Here is a 16307-nt window from a genome sequence, read left to right as displayed (position 1 = left end):
ACCAGCATTTCTAAAGTTTGCTAATTAACAAGTTATATCTTGTTTGTTTAATTCATATAAAAACAGAAATGTAAAAATGTAAATTTGTGGTTTTACCAGAAATTTGTGCGGGACTATTTCTTGGCTTTGGGGGTTGCTGTGATTTCCTGGAGTCACTGTGAGGTTGCAGACAACCAGAAGAGACTCCAGGAAGTCACTGCTCTTGGCACATAAACCCCCAATAGTGAACTTTGGAGGTGCTGGTAGGCAGAATTTGTTACCATTGGACAGAGCCAGGCTAGCTGTTTCCCCCTGTTTCCAGTCTTTATGCTAAACTAAACCAACTGGCTGCTTGAAGTATAACGGACAGACATGAGGGTGATGTTGATCGCCCCTATCAGCAGGACTGATTGAAATGATTGAAAAACAAAGGTTGAGGTGTTGTTAGGGTTAGGAGAACATTGTGGTTTGGGTTAAAAATACTACTTTGTTAAGGTTTGGAGACCATCATCGTCATGGATACAATAATACAACTTGGTTATGGTTAGGGGATAATCACTGTCATGGTTAACAAAAACTAAAGTTGACTGTCAGTAAGAAATGTGAAACGAACAACAGCCAAGTTTCATCATTTTTACGGGCTTGGGAGGACAGTCTCTGCTTTCCCACCAGTGAACCTGAAGGAACTAAACACCCTTTCCGTCATTAGCATGACCTTTGGTGGTGGGTCAGACTCCAGCCAGCCTTTCACAAACAACGTTCTTCTGTTCATGTGTATCTCAGCAGCCCCCCCGGTGCACAAGGTGATATGCTTTTGTGGTTCTGTATTTTCTAGACTCCTCGATCACCGTGCTGTGATGTAATTGAAGCGGGAAGGTCACAGCGCCGGTTTCGTTGATGTTTTGAATTTTCTCCCCAGACAAGCACGCTGACACTGCACACCGGCCAGGAGGAGCTTGTAAACTGAGATCCACATTGCCTGATACCACAAGGACATATGCAGACTACGGCACTGATACAGATCCTTACCTTGTGGGTGAACAGATAGAAAGGAAAGGTTTAAGTAATCTCAAAATGCAGTCTTAAAATAAGTGAAACATCCCCTCCAGACATGTTTTAAGACATACAAATACTCTGCTGTGAATTATCATTTGTGTCTGATGTGTTTTTTCCATAAAAAAATCAATTAATTAGTTAGAGGTCATTGAAATGACTCCTTCTGCCTCATTAAAAATCCAGAATCTATAAATGTAAATAATGCAAATATTGTTCATTTCAAAAGTTTAACTGCTGGACTCAAGATGTCTCCTACTTCACTGTCAAGTCTATTCTCAGTGTTTGTGCACTGGAGGCTTCAAGTTTCCAAATCACACTTGTGTAAGTTGAATACTGGACCAGGATTGGCTTCCAAACTAGTTGTGATGGCACAAGTCATGCTTGTAGATCCACGTCTTAAACTCGATATTTAAGGTGAGCACAGAGAAACTTTCCTCCTCCAACAGATGAATATGAAAATAGTCTTCTGGTGTCAAACTGCATTAACATCACTGTGCACAGTGACGCTCAACTTTCAAGTGAAGTAACAATAAACAAAATACGGTTTTTAGTCGAGGGAGACTTTAAAAATATCTACCAACAGAGGGAGATCATGGATAAGTGGACGTATGGATGGATTGACCAGTTTACAGATGACGGTGGTGGAAGAAGTACTTAGATAAAACAATGTAAAAATACTCTTTAAATGTATTCATTCAAAATTCTACTTCAGTGAAGTACAGAAGTATTATCAGCAAAAAGTACCTCAAGTAGTCATAATGCAGAATGGCTTTTTCAGAGTGTTAAATATGTTTTATTAGTGCATTATTATCACTGACATGTTCAAATGTAAGCAGCATTTTAACAGAGTTGATTGAGGTGAAGATCATTTTAACTACTGTATGAACAGTTGGGTAATTTAAAGACCCTGCACACTCGCGGTATATGTAGGCGTACACAAGTCAGCTTGATTGATATCTTTCTCACTTTATTGTTAGTTTTGTTGCAGGACAATTAAAAACTTTATCATTTGTATTAGTACATACTAAGCGGAGGTCTAATCAGTGTCTGTGTTGGTGCGCAGAGCCTTTAATCTATAATGTTGCATCATTTTTTATAAGTTGATCATATGTAAAATCAAAGTAACCAGCAACTAGTCTGAAATGTAGTGGAGCAGAAGTATAAAGTAGCATAAATAGTTTTGTATTTTACTCAAGTATTCCCATTTTATGCTCTTTTATACTTCTACTTATCTATATTTCAGAGGGTAATATTGTAGTTTTTACTCCACTACATTTATTTGACCACTACAGTTGCTGGTTATTTTGAAGATTGAGGTTTTATATACAGAATAAGTGATCATCTTATAAAATATAATGCGTTATATTAGATTTAACTACCCAATAATATATAATCCACTTAAAATTGGCTTTACTTTACAGCCACAACATAAAATGCTGCACACACAGTAATACATCTGTAATAATAATCCAATAATATAATATCACACTGAATGACACTCTGCAGTCCTTCTACTTCCACTTTTGATACTTAAAATTCATTTTGCTAATACTTCTGATTTAGAACGCAGGACCTTCTTATAGTGGAGTAATATGCTTCATATTTTTCCACCACTGTAAAGAGTAAATGTACTTCATTACTTTCTACCACTGACAAACAGACATATTGGAGCGTGTCTATACAGTCCGTGTACAGCATCATACGTTATTCTTAGCACACTGTGATGGCAGATACTACACTACATGATGAGCAAACGTGTCTACGTCGATAGAAATTGGATAAACTAATACATAAAAAGATCAGTGGGTGATTCACGATGAACCGATTCCCTCTAATCCTGAATGCCACTTCCTTCTTTGGATTGTATCGTGTCAGCTGTATCACTACAGTGATGTAGGGCTGTCAGTGGCCCGAGGTAAAGAGGTACATTTAACTGGCCTGAGTTTCACAGAGACCATTTGTGGACTTCCACAAGGATGAGGAAATTATGGACGTGCCCTTAATTATTAAACAAGTGTGTCAGCAGCCCGGCCTGATGGAGGTAATGCAAAGAGGAAGTGGGCCAGAGAGAGGGCCTCGGGGATTGGGGGGGTTAAGAGAGGCTGGTGGGCTTGGACCTGGGGGGCGGGGTGGTGTGAGGCCCAAGGGCTTTGGCTCAATCATGGAAGATCCAATAATGCTGTCAAAGCTATTTTGCACATTGTTAACATTCAGAACCTACGTGAGGCCGTTAGAGGTGGACTACTGCGCAGGCATCTCACTGATTTGGTTTTACACAGCGGTAAAAACCGACACCAGAGGACACTTGTGATTTGATATAGAGCATATCATACGATACTGTGCATGCACAGCTGATTGAGCCACAATGAAAAGGCCCTTGAGAAACTTTTTGGATGACGTCAACAGGAATGGCATGGAGTTTTTGTACAAGGGATATGGGATGAGTGTCTGTCTTTAAAGAAATCAATCAGGGGAATATCAAGTGAGCCAGAGGCCTGACTCAGGCAAATCAACCATCCTTTGAGCGTGTGTGAGAAACAAATTGAAAGACAGAGAGGGAAGCGCACGCAGCCACAGTACATTTGCACGCAGACATGGCCACAAGCGCTGAACTGCCTGATAAAAACACATTTGCTGCCAGACAACTCCTCATTCAAAGAGATGTATGCAGGCAGTTGTAAGATAGACAGAAGAGCGAGGCGTTAAGCTCGATGGAGGCCTCCTGCACTGCTGACCGACAGCACCTCAATTAGTCCAACACGCTGATCAGGGATTACCAGGGCAGTGGCTTAAACCACAGTTTCAATTACATGTTTCTCGTTTGCATGCGGAGTCTGTCACCTGGGTGCAAGCGTTGACCTGAGCGTTCAAGTAAACATCAATTACTGGAATTATGACTGGAAAGGAACGATACGGGGAAATTCAAACCATGAGGCCAATTACATTTAAGTTAAGAGGAAACTTAGATTTACATGAAAGAAGATGGAAGAAGTAGTTTCATTATGAAAAACCTGAACTAATAACTCCATATATCACATTAGAAATTAATGTGTTTTGGAGTTTTGGCATCACCAAAAGTTTGTTGTTATTATTTATTCATTATTATTGTTATTTTTTTGTATGTTGCTGTATTGGACTGTTTATATACTGTATATATATTGGATATATTATGTGTTTTGATTCTTTTTTCTTATCTAAATACTTGTGTTTGTCATAACACTCTTCTTCATATTGACAAAGACTGTTTTTTCCAGTTTGTTTTTTTCAAGATAACATTAAAAAGATAAGTATTCAAAAATCATTAATTAGTGAGAGTGAGTCAGTGAGAATTAGTCTGGTAATATTCTTTATTTTTCTTATTTTCAACAAATCCCATGAAACACCAACAATGAACTGATGCTACTAACAAGAATTATCTGTGTAGCCAAAGCTTGATCCTTTGTGAGCTCCATTGTTGCCCAAAAACCATTAAAAACACATCAGTGAGCTGCACTCTTGTTTGGGAGACATGTGCCTTCATATCAAGGAACATGGCACTGTAGTTTATTTTTAGTCAATCCCGCACGCACCGTCCCGCTGCTGTAAACTCTCACTAGCAGAGCAAATCCGCAGCTGAAAATAGTCCCCAACAAATGCATTATTTAGTCCTGTTTGAGTGACGTTTGCCAAAAACTACAGTGCCCAGCTGCTTCTTTTTTTTAAGATAATATATATTCAGGATGGAGGAAGGAAGATTTACGTCTTCAGTAGGACTGAATGGGCTTGGTGCTGAGTGAAACACATGGTGGGGAAGTTAGAAAGTATTGAGAGATGGAACACATTGTTCAATCTGGTGTTTTCATGGGATTTGTTGACATTATCAAAGACACAGAATATTGCCAGCCTCATCCTTTAAACCTCACTGAGCCTCACCGGTCATGATAAACACTTCCTGTGCAGTCTAACATTGTTCAAACCCTCAGAGCTTTAATTTAAAGTTTAGTGGAGATCCCAAAGTTTCACAAGAGATGTATGATATTTTTATTTGAAGGAAGTGTGTATCAATAACAAATTGTAGTCTTCGGTTTGGATATTTCACTCAGTGTTAACATCATAGCTTCAATGAAGAGTTGCAACAAGCCAATACAGAACAATGTTTCCATCATATGAAAAACACACTCTGCCAATCCTTCTCCGTCTCTACGACGCAACGCAGAGCGAGCTGAAGAACTGCAGCTTGACGGATAACAGGCCTAAATAATGATAAATCCAATGTCAGCTGAGTAATAGCACCCAATACTTGAAAAAGCTGTGGTTTGGTAAGAAACAGTCTTGGACGGTTGACAGCACAACCACCTCTTCAGTGTCCGTGACCATCAGCTGTTAATGTGAGTCTTCTGAAGAAACACCTGCACTGCCGTTCTGTTTGAAACAAAGCAAACGCTGACATATACAAGCGCTGCTCCTTGGGATGGATCTGAGGATTTGGAACAAACTGAATTGTCACGATTCCTTTGTCTCCTTACCTGTTGCCACCTCCCCAGTGGTTCTCTCTCTCTCTCTCCCTCCCTGTGTGTGTGTGATTGTGTGAGAGGAGACAGATGTGCAGAGCAGAGCACCACCAGCTGCAACCCGTTCCATGATCAAGACCTCTATTTATCCTCTGCCCTGCCAGACCCACACTGCCAGATCGTAGCCTCTGCTCAGTCAGTCTACACTTTCAGACATTTCTCCTGCATTTATAAGTGCTGTTTTCCCTGGCATGCCCCTGTTCCCTGTAGTCCTGTCCGTTCTGTCTCCAGTTCCTGTCTCCTGTCCTTCGTCTTGTCAGCCCTGCTCCCACAGATCCTGCTTCAGACTTGCGTGCCTCTGTCCCAAGCTCCCCTTACCTCAGCCTCAGCCCCATGTTCTCTGCTACCAACCTGAGCCTCCCCAGGCCTGCATCTCATCTTCCCCCCTCCCTTACCTTCTCCTACCGTGTCCCTGTCTCCTCGCCTCTGTGTGTCTGCACTTGGGTTCATCTGGTCCATCCCCACATAACATGAACTGTATTTATGATCATCTGCCATTGTCAATATCAGTCAAAATACACTTGTTTTGTTGTTTTTAGCAGACAGTTTAAGGTGAGACAGGGAGGAAACAAGGGAAGAAAAAGAAAATGGGGTATGACGATTTGGTGTTGCATCTAGTAGAATATTTAACACTAAGTCTTGCAGTTATGCCAGCTACTAACAGGCCACCAGTTTGCGCCATTGGTTGCCGACACATAAGCAAGCCTTACCTGAACCACATTGAGTTCAAATTGTCTCCTGCAGTGTCGCCTCCCATGCAACAATGAGTCCTGGCCTGGGACATGGCAGTTATATATTCAGCTAACAGGATGCCCCAAAATATACTTGGGTTGGACACCCAAGTGTTCCTTTGTGAGGGAAAAGAAGATAATTTTTCTGACCTTAAAGCCTCTTAAGGGGACATAAAAGGATGAAAATGGATGTTAAGGGATTAAAAATACATGCTCACTCCGAATGCTAATGGAGGACGAGGAGAAAGTAAACACAAGCATGTAAACCGCTACCTGAGTCATGATTGGATCTATGAATAGCTCTGTGTGTGTGTGCATGTAGGTGTATAAGAGACATGAAACAACAAAAGAGAGAGAAAACTAATAGAAGCAGGTGTGATATCCCTCTCCTCCTCCTCCCCCTCCTCCTCCTCCTCCTCCTCCTCCTCCTCTTCTTCTGTACGATGCCGTGTGCTATTACGGTCCAGTGGAGCTTCACAGCACTCAGGAGAGAGAGAGAGAGCGAGAGACAAAAACAGCAGACAGACACAGAGCGAGAGAGAGTGTATGAGAGTGTGTGTGTGTGTGTGTGCGAGAGGAGTGGGACCGGCGCCAGCTCACCCCACCCTTACTGTTGCCTGCAGAGTGAGGAGTGCTGCATTTCCTGAGGGCAATGCAGAGGACAAGGAAGAGGAGGCTCACTTCTGTTAAGGTCACCCAACACAGCAAACACAGAGCAGGACTGCAGACACTCAGAGCCTGCGGCGGACAGACTTGAGGGGGGACAGAGACACCGAGAGAGAGAGACCAGATGGACAGATAGACTCACCAGGATGCCTCTGCTGTCCAATGTTCTCTCCACGAATATTCAGCTTCACGCCATCACAGGACAGAAGTAGCAATGAATCATTTTCACACCCCAAAAACTGTGCCTACTTGTTCTGATTTCATAGCTGGATTATCCTTTTGACTTTTCCACGATTGGATGCGTTTGTTTGTTGGCTGTTTTAGGGTTTCTGCCCGCAACAGCTATTTAATTAAAAAAAGACCTTTTTCATTATGAGGTTTCACTTGACACATCAAAATCATACTCTTGCAAACATGATGTGCTCCAGTAGGTTGAAACAGGATACAATTTAGGTAAATAGATGGCAAAATGTCAAACTTACTCTGACTCCTACATCTGAAACGATCTGTCGATTAGTCGAGCAACAGAAAATGAATAACCATTTATTCGTTTTAGTAATTTTACAAGCAATAAAAAACAAATTCCAGCCTCTCCAGTGTCAGGATTTGAAGCTTTTCTTTGTCTTATGTGACAGCAAGCTGAATATCTTTGACTGTTTGAGGACAAAACAAGTTATTTGTTAAATGGGGCTTTAGAAAACTGTGATCAAGCCATTCATGATTAATCAAGCAAATAGTCGATACTTAAAATAATCATTAGCTGCAGACTTTACAACTTCATAATTGTCCAATGAATAAAGGCAGAGCACCTTAGTGTCACATGTTTTATGCATGTGTGCGTGTGTGAAAACAGGAGGAAGCAGAAAGTGACGGGAAGCTACTCAGGCCTCCGAGGTGTGTAACAACTCGCAGGGAATGACAGAGGTGAGCGTGTCTCTCCTGGGACCGGAGGATTAGTGTGGAACCATTACCTTAGCCCCGTGAATCACTGCTAATGGCTTCAGTGAGAGGGTAGTAGGATTGAGACCTTGAGTTCTGTATCACCGCACACTGCAGCATATTTCTCCTGTTACTACTGTAGAAAAAGGTCTGTGACAATTTAGTGTGCGAGATGCTTCGATTTACGTAGGATTTTCATGCAGATGTGTTCGTGTTCTGCCTTAAAAACGAGCAAACACCAGCAGATCCTTAAAAATTTATTGAAGTTAATGTAAGATGAAATCATAAGTGATATAAGAAAGAAAATAAATACCCTTGCATAGATCACAGACCATGCCTTTGTCATCATCTGACAAACTGAACACATTGTAGCATAATCCTTGGTAAACACAACATGACAATGACGGCTGGATTCGAAAACACAATCAGAGTTTGGTTCGCTTTGTGGATGAAAAGAAGAGCAGAAGAGTTCAACAGTCCTTTTGCGTTTTGCTCCAAACCGGCCCAGCTTCCCCTACTTGCGTTTCAATGTGCATTCTTGACAGAAAAGACAAACTCATATCCATATCACACTTCTAACACAAGCAAGATCTTCTCATCGATAGTCACCTTTGGCGAGTGAGGTACACAATATCCCAACATGTGATCCTGTTTGTTTCCTGTTCCTCCTCAGCAGGCAGAAAGCAGTCCGTAATCAAGACCTTTAGCAAACAAGAACGCCTTAAAACCAATGTAGTACAGAGGAGGGAGGCCCTGTTTAGACATGACAGGCATGTTTCCCACAACACAGTATCACTACAGTCTAGACTGAGATAAGAATGGGCAAAGTGTCATTTGAAAGAGCGTTTCAGTCCTAGAATAGAGATAAAGTTTGAGAAACTAGCCCTTAATGTCCTTGCTCACATTCAGAGCCTATAGCAAGCAGAACCTGAACATCACGCACAGACGCCGGATACGGCTCAGATACCCAACGTCGTCTTTAGTGATGAGGTCAGCGCTAAGGTGCTTTTAAGAAATCCAGCAGAGGACACGTTTGACTTCTGAACAGGGCCTTACAGGAAGCCTTGGTGCAGATGAAAGCAAGGGTTTCTTTTTAAAATGATGCAACTGTATTATAGCTGATCCACAGTTTGAAAGGCAAAGCTCATGCAGTCTTCCATCGACCATGCAGTTTTTTGCGATCAGTAGGTTTCTGTAGAGATACATTATAGCAGTAGGTTCAGCAGTGGAAAAATGTGAACATGGTGTTTGAATGAATCCTGTTATATTTTTCTTCTTGAAACCAAAAAAGACAAACCTTATGTTTTTTTTTTTATAATAGTACACTTCTTGTCCATATCATTTAGTGTATAGCAATTGATCATAATACAGTAGTTTCATTATCATGGCTTGCCAGAGGAACATATTGTCTTTGATATTCCAGTATATGGCATGTTCTTCCTAAATCATTCATGTTACAGTGCCACCAAAGAATAAAGGAAAATAAAAAACACACATTAAAATTGTTTCTCATACAGTATGTAATTGCAATATATAGTGGTTAGTTTTCTCTATCTTATTGTAGCTAAATTGCATTTTGTTCTCGTGACATTTCGTGTTTTTTCTTATAGTTTAATTAGGTTAATGTGTTTGTTTGTTGTTTTTTTTTTTTTAGATCTTCTCACACGTGTTTGTTTGCTGAAGCATAACATCTGACAGGAAGCTGAACAAATGAATATGTGAAACAATTTAGGCACCTTCTCCGACTTTCTCTCACGCGGCTGATCAGTCCAGTGAACTGATCATAGATCCTCTCTAAGTGCATTATGGGCTGTTCCTTTGGGACTGTGTTATAGGTTCTCCTGAACCTTCGGCAGCCTTTGTTCTGACTGGAAAACAACTCCAGTCAGACCTGGTTGCCTAATGGGGACTGCCACTATAACAAAGCCTATATCTGGATTTTTCACGCATTTCTCTCAACAAAAAGTGAAGACAGATGTCGGCCTCTATCTTTTGACCCCACTGGACTTACAAAATCACAGAACAGAGGGTAAGAGGTTGGTACATAAACAGCCCTGTTGTGAACATCTGTCAAGTGATCGCAGTTTTTCTGACATTCAAAATAGATTTGTTTTCCTTTTTTTTTTTTTTTTTTACAAAAAGCATCTAAGAAACAATTTATCTGTTATTCTATTGCTGTTAAGAATGCATGTTTTTGTCGGGTAAGTGAATGCATAGTAGCACCATCCATACATGCCCTCACAGCAAGAGTAGCAACAGCGCTGCTAATGTGAGGGGTATCATTTGTATTTTCTTCACCTCACGTTGAATTGTTTCATGCAGGACATGTTACACACATCACTACTTTCAAGCATCAGAAAGTAGACGAGAAACTCGTGACCGAAGCGAACAATTTCCTGATAGCTGCATTAATAAGACTACTATAATTTAATTTACATAGTATTATAATATATGTTATTGGGTGTTATTGGTGTCTTTCTGTACGAGAAACCTTATACAAGTTGAAGATCCCTGACACAAATGTGCATCTTTTTTGCTCTCATAATAATTTACTGACATCCAGCAAGGCTCTTGGATATTTACCTCGCCTGAGACAGACACTCTTCAGCGATACAGTACAAAGATCAGTTCCAAACAAAATGACAAACACTGCCCTAAACTAACCAACCAGCCACCAATAACAAAACTGTTAGAATCCAAAATGTCTTGTCCAAAACAAACTATTAACAAAGGCTTGCTTTCAGATAACGTGTGATGGTGTCACGACAACAATGGTAGTCCTGTACTAGCACCACAAAGGATAGCCATTGCACCAACAGAAACAACTATGACATTCAAGTAGCACTGCAGTGGAGCTTTTTTTTTTTTTTTTTTTTTTACAGGACCTTGTAAGGGGAATGCTAAACAATAAAAGAGCGTACATTACAGTACAAAATCTTACTATCATTTGGATTAATTCATCTCAATACTGAGTGTAAATTGATGTACAGTAGCTGGAGATTTTCAAGTAGTCGTTACAATTTGTCCCAACCTATCTGCAATTAGCCTGTCTGGAACAATATGCACTACTTATGAGCAAGCACAGTGAAAAAAACATCTAACAGGCAAGAAATGGTTCAAGCAACAGAACAAAATGATTGTGCAAAAAGACGGGCTGCACTTTGCTGTGCATCGTAATGCCCAAGGATTGCAGTATGACAGATTCTTCAGTCTTCTACACATGTGTGTTTAAACACATTCAGGTGTGTTTCTGCGACACAACAGTTAGATACTGTTGTTTCAGAGAAACTAACATACAAAACAGTCACTCTCATCCAATTAGGAGAGTCAAGCAATCTTGACAAACTCTCTACAAATGAATGTTCTGATTGTGCGTAGCTTTAAGTGAAAAAAAAAAAAAAAAGGAGCGGGATTGTGGTACACTATTTGTCCTAAGTGCTTGTGTAAAGGCTATGCTTTGGGACTCTCACATTCAATATTGCATGACTGCAGTTTACACTTAAGGTTCCATTTTGCATTATGGTATAGGAAGCCCTGCATTGAAGCTTGCAGCTCTGCAGCAAGTTTGCAATGACCTCACTGAGGTAGAGACCCTGAAAGGATGCATGGTGCACAAACAAAACCAGACATAAATAAAATATGTTGAAAACCTATAAATATTCCCTTTTGATTCGGATTGGTAAACATGCAAAGTACATTACGTTGCTGCTTAAGGGCATAATTAAGTGCGTGACAGCATGAAAACTGGGTTGTGCATGAAAGCCATGGATCATCTTTTTCTTTTTTTTTCTTTTTTTGTCGACCACAATCACCTGCTGTTTCAACCTTGCTCATCTGGCTTATCGTCATCATTAACATCATAACCAACAGTGTATCAATACTAAAACAGAAGGTAAACCAGCTCTGCTCCACCTCACAAATCCCATCCTACTCAGAGGCACTTTCACTACTCCTGTTGGTGAAAGGGATAAAGGCACTAGCAACTAATGTCGGAATAATTCTCTGTAATGTGAAGTGAAATTTGGTATAGATCCTTTTCAGTGGATTCCAAATCAATAGGTACTAAAAATTTGAGGTGGAAATGGAAGCATGACTAATAATATGTTAACTTTTCTTGTTCAAAGAAGGTCCATGCACTGCACTATTGACGTAATATTGTAATCGGTGCTTATTATGATTATATGCATTTTTGATAATAATTACACAGTTTCTTTGACTACTTTTAAATTAGAAACTCTGCATCCTCAAGGTGGGTTTGGATATATTTGATCGCAATTCAGAAACATCCAGAATTTGATTTCCTTAGTTTCCCTGACAATAGGGCACTGCAGAGTGCCTGAATTGCAACAAGCTGTATTACTCACGTCATGCATTAAATATACCAGGATACAAAAGTACCTTAGTTGATAGACCATAATGCAGGTTACTTTTTTTCATGCTATGATCTCATTTATGTAATGTTCCCTTAAGATTTAACATTCAATTTCTATACTTCTAAATGATTAGCATTTCAAATTAAAAACTCATCCAGTGCACTCTGTATGAAAACAGATGAGAAGGGAGGGGGGATGGAGGCAGGTATCCAAAAGAACATCCTTTCCATTATGGGAGATATGTCTCATGCATGCCGATATCAAAATGGAAAGTCTCTAATCATGCTCATGTGAAGCTCACTTTATCATTGTGCTGTGTTGCATCTAAAGGGCATGGCATTGAATCACTTGGTGATATCACAATTACAGCATCTGCTGGGAAAACAGCAGCATTGCGGATGTCCGTGAAGTGAGTAGATCACCATCTGTTTACATCCAAACAAGAGAGATCAGTCTTCCTCCTATAAGGTGCTTTGCTGAATAGTAGATCCTTTGTAGGGAGGAGGGGGGGAGAGTGGAGGGAAGGGCGGGGGGGAGGGGGGGGGGTCACCTAACTTCTTGGCGCTTACCACTCGGCTGCAGATGCTTGCATGTCTCTGCAGACTTTTCCGGTGCACTGTGCAACTTGCTGAAATGTTATCTGTACTCCATGCATAAGATTTTAATTATCACGCCGTCACCTGATAAGACAGTGTGTGCTCTGCGTCCTCCAGGGAGCCATGTATATGCGTAATAATGGATGTTTTCTTTTTGATATACCTATATATTTGTAGGATCAGAAGAATTAATTATTCTATCTACCTGTCATGTACTCTAACAGCGTTGTTTTTTCTGTTTCCTTTCTATATAGTTGAGCATAGTTGTAGGCCTAATGCCGTAGAGCGCTTTGGGGAAGTAAATGAAGCATTCCTAACTGATGGTCTACTCCACATATGACAGTCCCATAGAGATCCCAAAGTTCCTAACTGGTGTCTAAACATCTGTAAGCAGCTTGCTTTTATTTACACAGTTTTGGTTGGCTATAGTGCAATTGCCAGTTCTGAGGTTTGCCTCCCTAAAGTTGTCGATGCTATTGTTTATGTCTCCATCAATCTCCATGTACTCTGACTTGCTGACGCTCGATGAACTACGGCGGCTGGAGTTGGTTTCAGAGGGGATGTTGGGATTGCTGACATTGAGCAGCTGGGCCTGCTCTTCACCTTCGGTCTCCCTGTGGTAGAAGTAGTTGAAGTTGGACACAATGACAGGCACTGGGAGTGCAATTGTCAACACTCCAGCAATGGCACACAGAGATCCTACAATCTTGCCTCCTATAGTGACCGGCACCATGTCCCCATAGCCCACAGTTGTCATAGACACAACAGCCCACCAAAATGCATCTGGGATGCTGCCAAAGTAGGATCCTTGCTCCTCTGCCTCAGCAAAGTAGACAGCGCTTGAGAACAAGATGACTCCAATGAACAGAAAGAAGATCAGCAATCCGAGCTCTCGCATGCTGGCCTTGAGGGTCTGCCCCAAAATCTGCAGTCCTTTGGAGTGTCGTGACAGCTTGAAGATCCTAAACACCCTGACCAGACGGATCACCCTGAGTATGGCCAGAGATGTTGCCTGCTCCCCAACTCCCTCATTTTCCGGGTCTTCAGCCAGCTCTGTGCCAAGTGTAATGAAGTAGGGGATGATAGCCACTATGTCAATCGTGTTCATCATGTTCTTGAAGAAGGCCGGTTTGCTTGGGCACGCCAGAAAGCGCACTATCAACTCAAAGGAGAACCAAATTATACAGAGTGTCTCAATGACGAAGAAGGGGTCTGTGAGGATATTTGGCTTGTAATAAATAGTAGTGTTCCCCACTGTCACCATTCGACCCGCTGGGTCCTCTTTCAGCTGTGGTAAAGTCTCTAAACAAAATATGACTATTGAAATCAGGATCACCATCACAGACACTATGGCAATCCCTCTGGCGGTGCCTGAGCTTTCTGGGTGCTCAAAGAGGAGCCAAATCTGACGCTGGAACTCCTTCTCAGGTAAGGGGCGCTCTTCCTCCCTGATGAAACCCTCATCCTCACGGAACTTCTCCATGGCATCCACTCCCAGCTCGTAAAATTTAATTTCTTCCGAGAACATATCCAAAGGGACATTCACCGGTCTTCTCAGCCGACCCCCAGACTGGTAGTAATAGAGGATGGCATCGAAGCTGGGGCGATTTCTGTCGAAGAAATACTCATTTCTTAGAGGGTCAAAGTACCGCATCCGCTTTTTGGGGTTGCCAAGCAATGTCTCTGGAAACTGGGAGAGGGTTTTTAACTGCGTCTCAAACCGTAGACCGGCTATGTTGATGACAACCCGCTCACAGCATTCGTGATCGTTGTGGTCTGGGGGGTAGGTGTCCTGAGGGTGGCCAGGTACAGCCGAGGTCTCGTCCATGTTATCTCCTGCTACTACGGTCATTTTGGGAGGAGGAGGAGGAGGAGGTCGCAGAGGAAGAGGAGGAGGAGTTGTGTTGGGATGTCGGTTAGTCTGACTGTGCAGGCATTCAGGTTCGGGGTAAATGTTCCACTCCTCAGCTTCCCACACCCCTTAAATTGTTGGAAACGTCCCCAGATACTGAGGGGCTGGTTGGCTGCTTTGCCTCAGTGCGGCTCCACTGCAGTTCTCGCTGACTTGACCATTGCTGCTCTCCAGTGCATCTGCTGCTGTTACTGCTGCCTCTGTCACCCAGTGAGAGAGAGTGAGAGAGATAGCGAGAGAGACAGAGGGAGAGAGAGAGAGAGAGAGAGAGAGAGAGAGAAAGAGAGAGAGAGAAAATAATGTGATCAAACAGCCGAGATATTTGCTGGCTCAGCATTTTCTGCAGTTTATTTATTTATTTACTTCTCTCAGCCTGCAATTAGTGCAACTATCCAGTAGTAAAGGTAAAATTATCCTAAAGGAGGAATTTCCATATATTTCTATGATATAGGCATTTAAAATCTCCATGTAGTACACATTAGTGAGTTTAAGGTGATTTTCTTGTACCTGATTGTATTTTCTACATTCCCTTAAAGATCATTTTGTCCATTTGCAAGGTATTGAGGTATTTAATCTTCCATTTCTTTGTTACACTCCTATAATATTTTTATACAGATGTTTACTTGAATTTATTATAGAATTGCTTTGTCTATGTCTTAAAGGACCATGGCGTGATTTATCCAACGCCACTCTCACCAGCCTGAATTATGATGTGACGCATAACATATGATGGTCATATTATACCAACTGTCTTTACATGCATACAGCTTATGGGCCTGATGCGGGCAAAGATGCATTATACATCTGAGCAATAAGAACACAATACAGTACTAGTCGTTTATCTTTACATTAACAGCAGCTGTCGATACAAAAATATATATCATGACCGATATCTATTGTATAAGTCAGCAGTTTCGAGGCTTACCGTGGGTTGATCTTGAAAGGTCTTGAATGCGTCTTATCCTCGAGTAAAATCATCCAACAGCAGGGCACCAGTGGGTGTCATGTGGCAACTTTACATTGCACCTTCCAAAAAAAAAAGAGCCTAGAACCTTGGTGGGCTCTCCACCGTCCAAACTGTGTCCACACAGTCAAAGTGCCCCTCAAATAGGTTGAAACGTCTTCAGACGGTGAGGCAAGATGAGGTAAAACAAGATGAAAATCAGGTGACTCTAATGAGGAAAGCCTGGGATGGAAAAGGAGCGAATAGAGAGAATTGCAAAGCTGCGGCGTCGGTATTTGCTTGCGCGGCGGCACGGTGGTGTGAAGAGCTTACAGTATACCGCAGGAGAAAATCTTGCGCTGCAATTCAGGGGGGGAGATACATTAAGGGGCAATAAGCGAGCCCTTGACATTTCCAGACATCACTGCATCAGCAGAAATCTGCTGCTTTTTGCGAGTAGACAGGATGACGGGCAGAAATGTTTCAGCGCGGCTCGGAGGACAGAGGGAAGAAATATTTTTTTTAAAGAATGGACAGTTGAGAGACAGTCAGGTGCAGCGGC

At 41.7% G+C, this 16307-nt stretch overlaps 1 protein-coding gene across 1 annotated transcript; it reads right to left on the bottom strand.

Annotated features, from left to right (window-relative positions):
• Positions 1-12911: 12911 nt before the first annotated feature.
• On the bottom strand, positions 12912-16285 carry LOC122985875 (potassium voltage-gated channel subfamily A member 1-like). Its single transcript, XM_044356863.1, has 2 exons — positions 15728-16285; positions 12912-15002 (listed from the first exon to the last, which is right to left on the bottom strand). Exon 2 carries the CDS (start codon positions 14740-14742, stop codon positions 13267-13269), a length of 1476 nt encoding a protein of 491 aa, XP_044212798.1. The 5' UTR covers positions 14743-15002; positions 15728-16285; the 3' UTR covers positions 12912-13266.
• Between the last annotated feature and the right edge of the window lie 22 nt (positions 16286-16307).

The sequence above is a fragment of the Thunnus albacares genome, chromosome 7, assembly GCF_914725855.1.
Source record: "Thunnus albacares chromosome 7, fThuAlb1.1, whole genome shotgun sequence".
NCBI lineage: Eukaryota > Metazoa > Chordata > Actinopteri > Scombriformes > Scombridae > Thunnus > Thunnus albacares.
The sequence above is the reverse complement of the archived record's forward strand: the minus strand, read 5'-3'. Positions and strand labels throughout refer to the sequence as shown.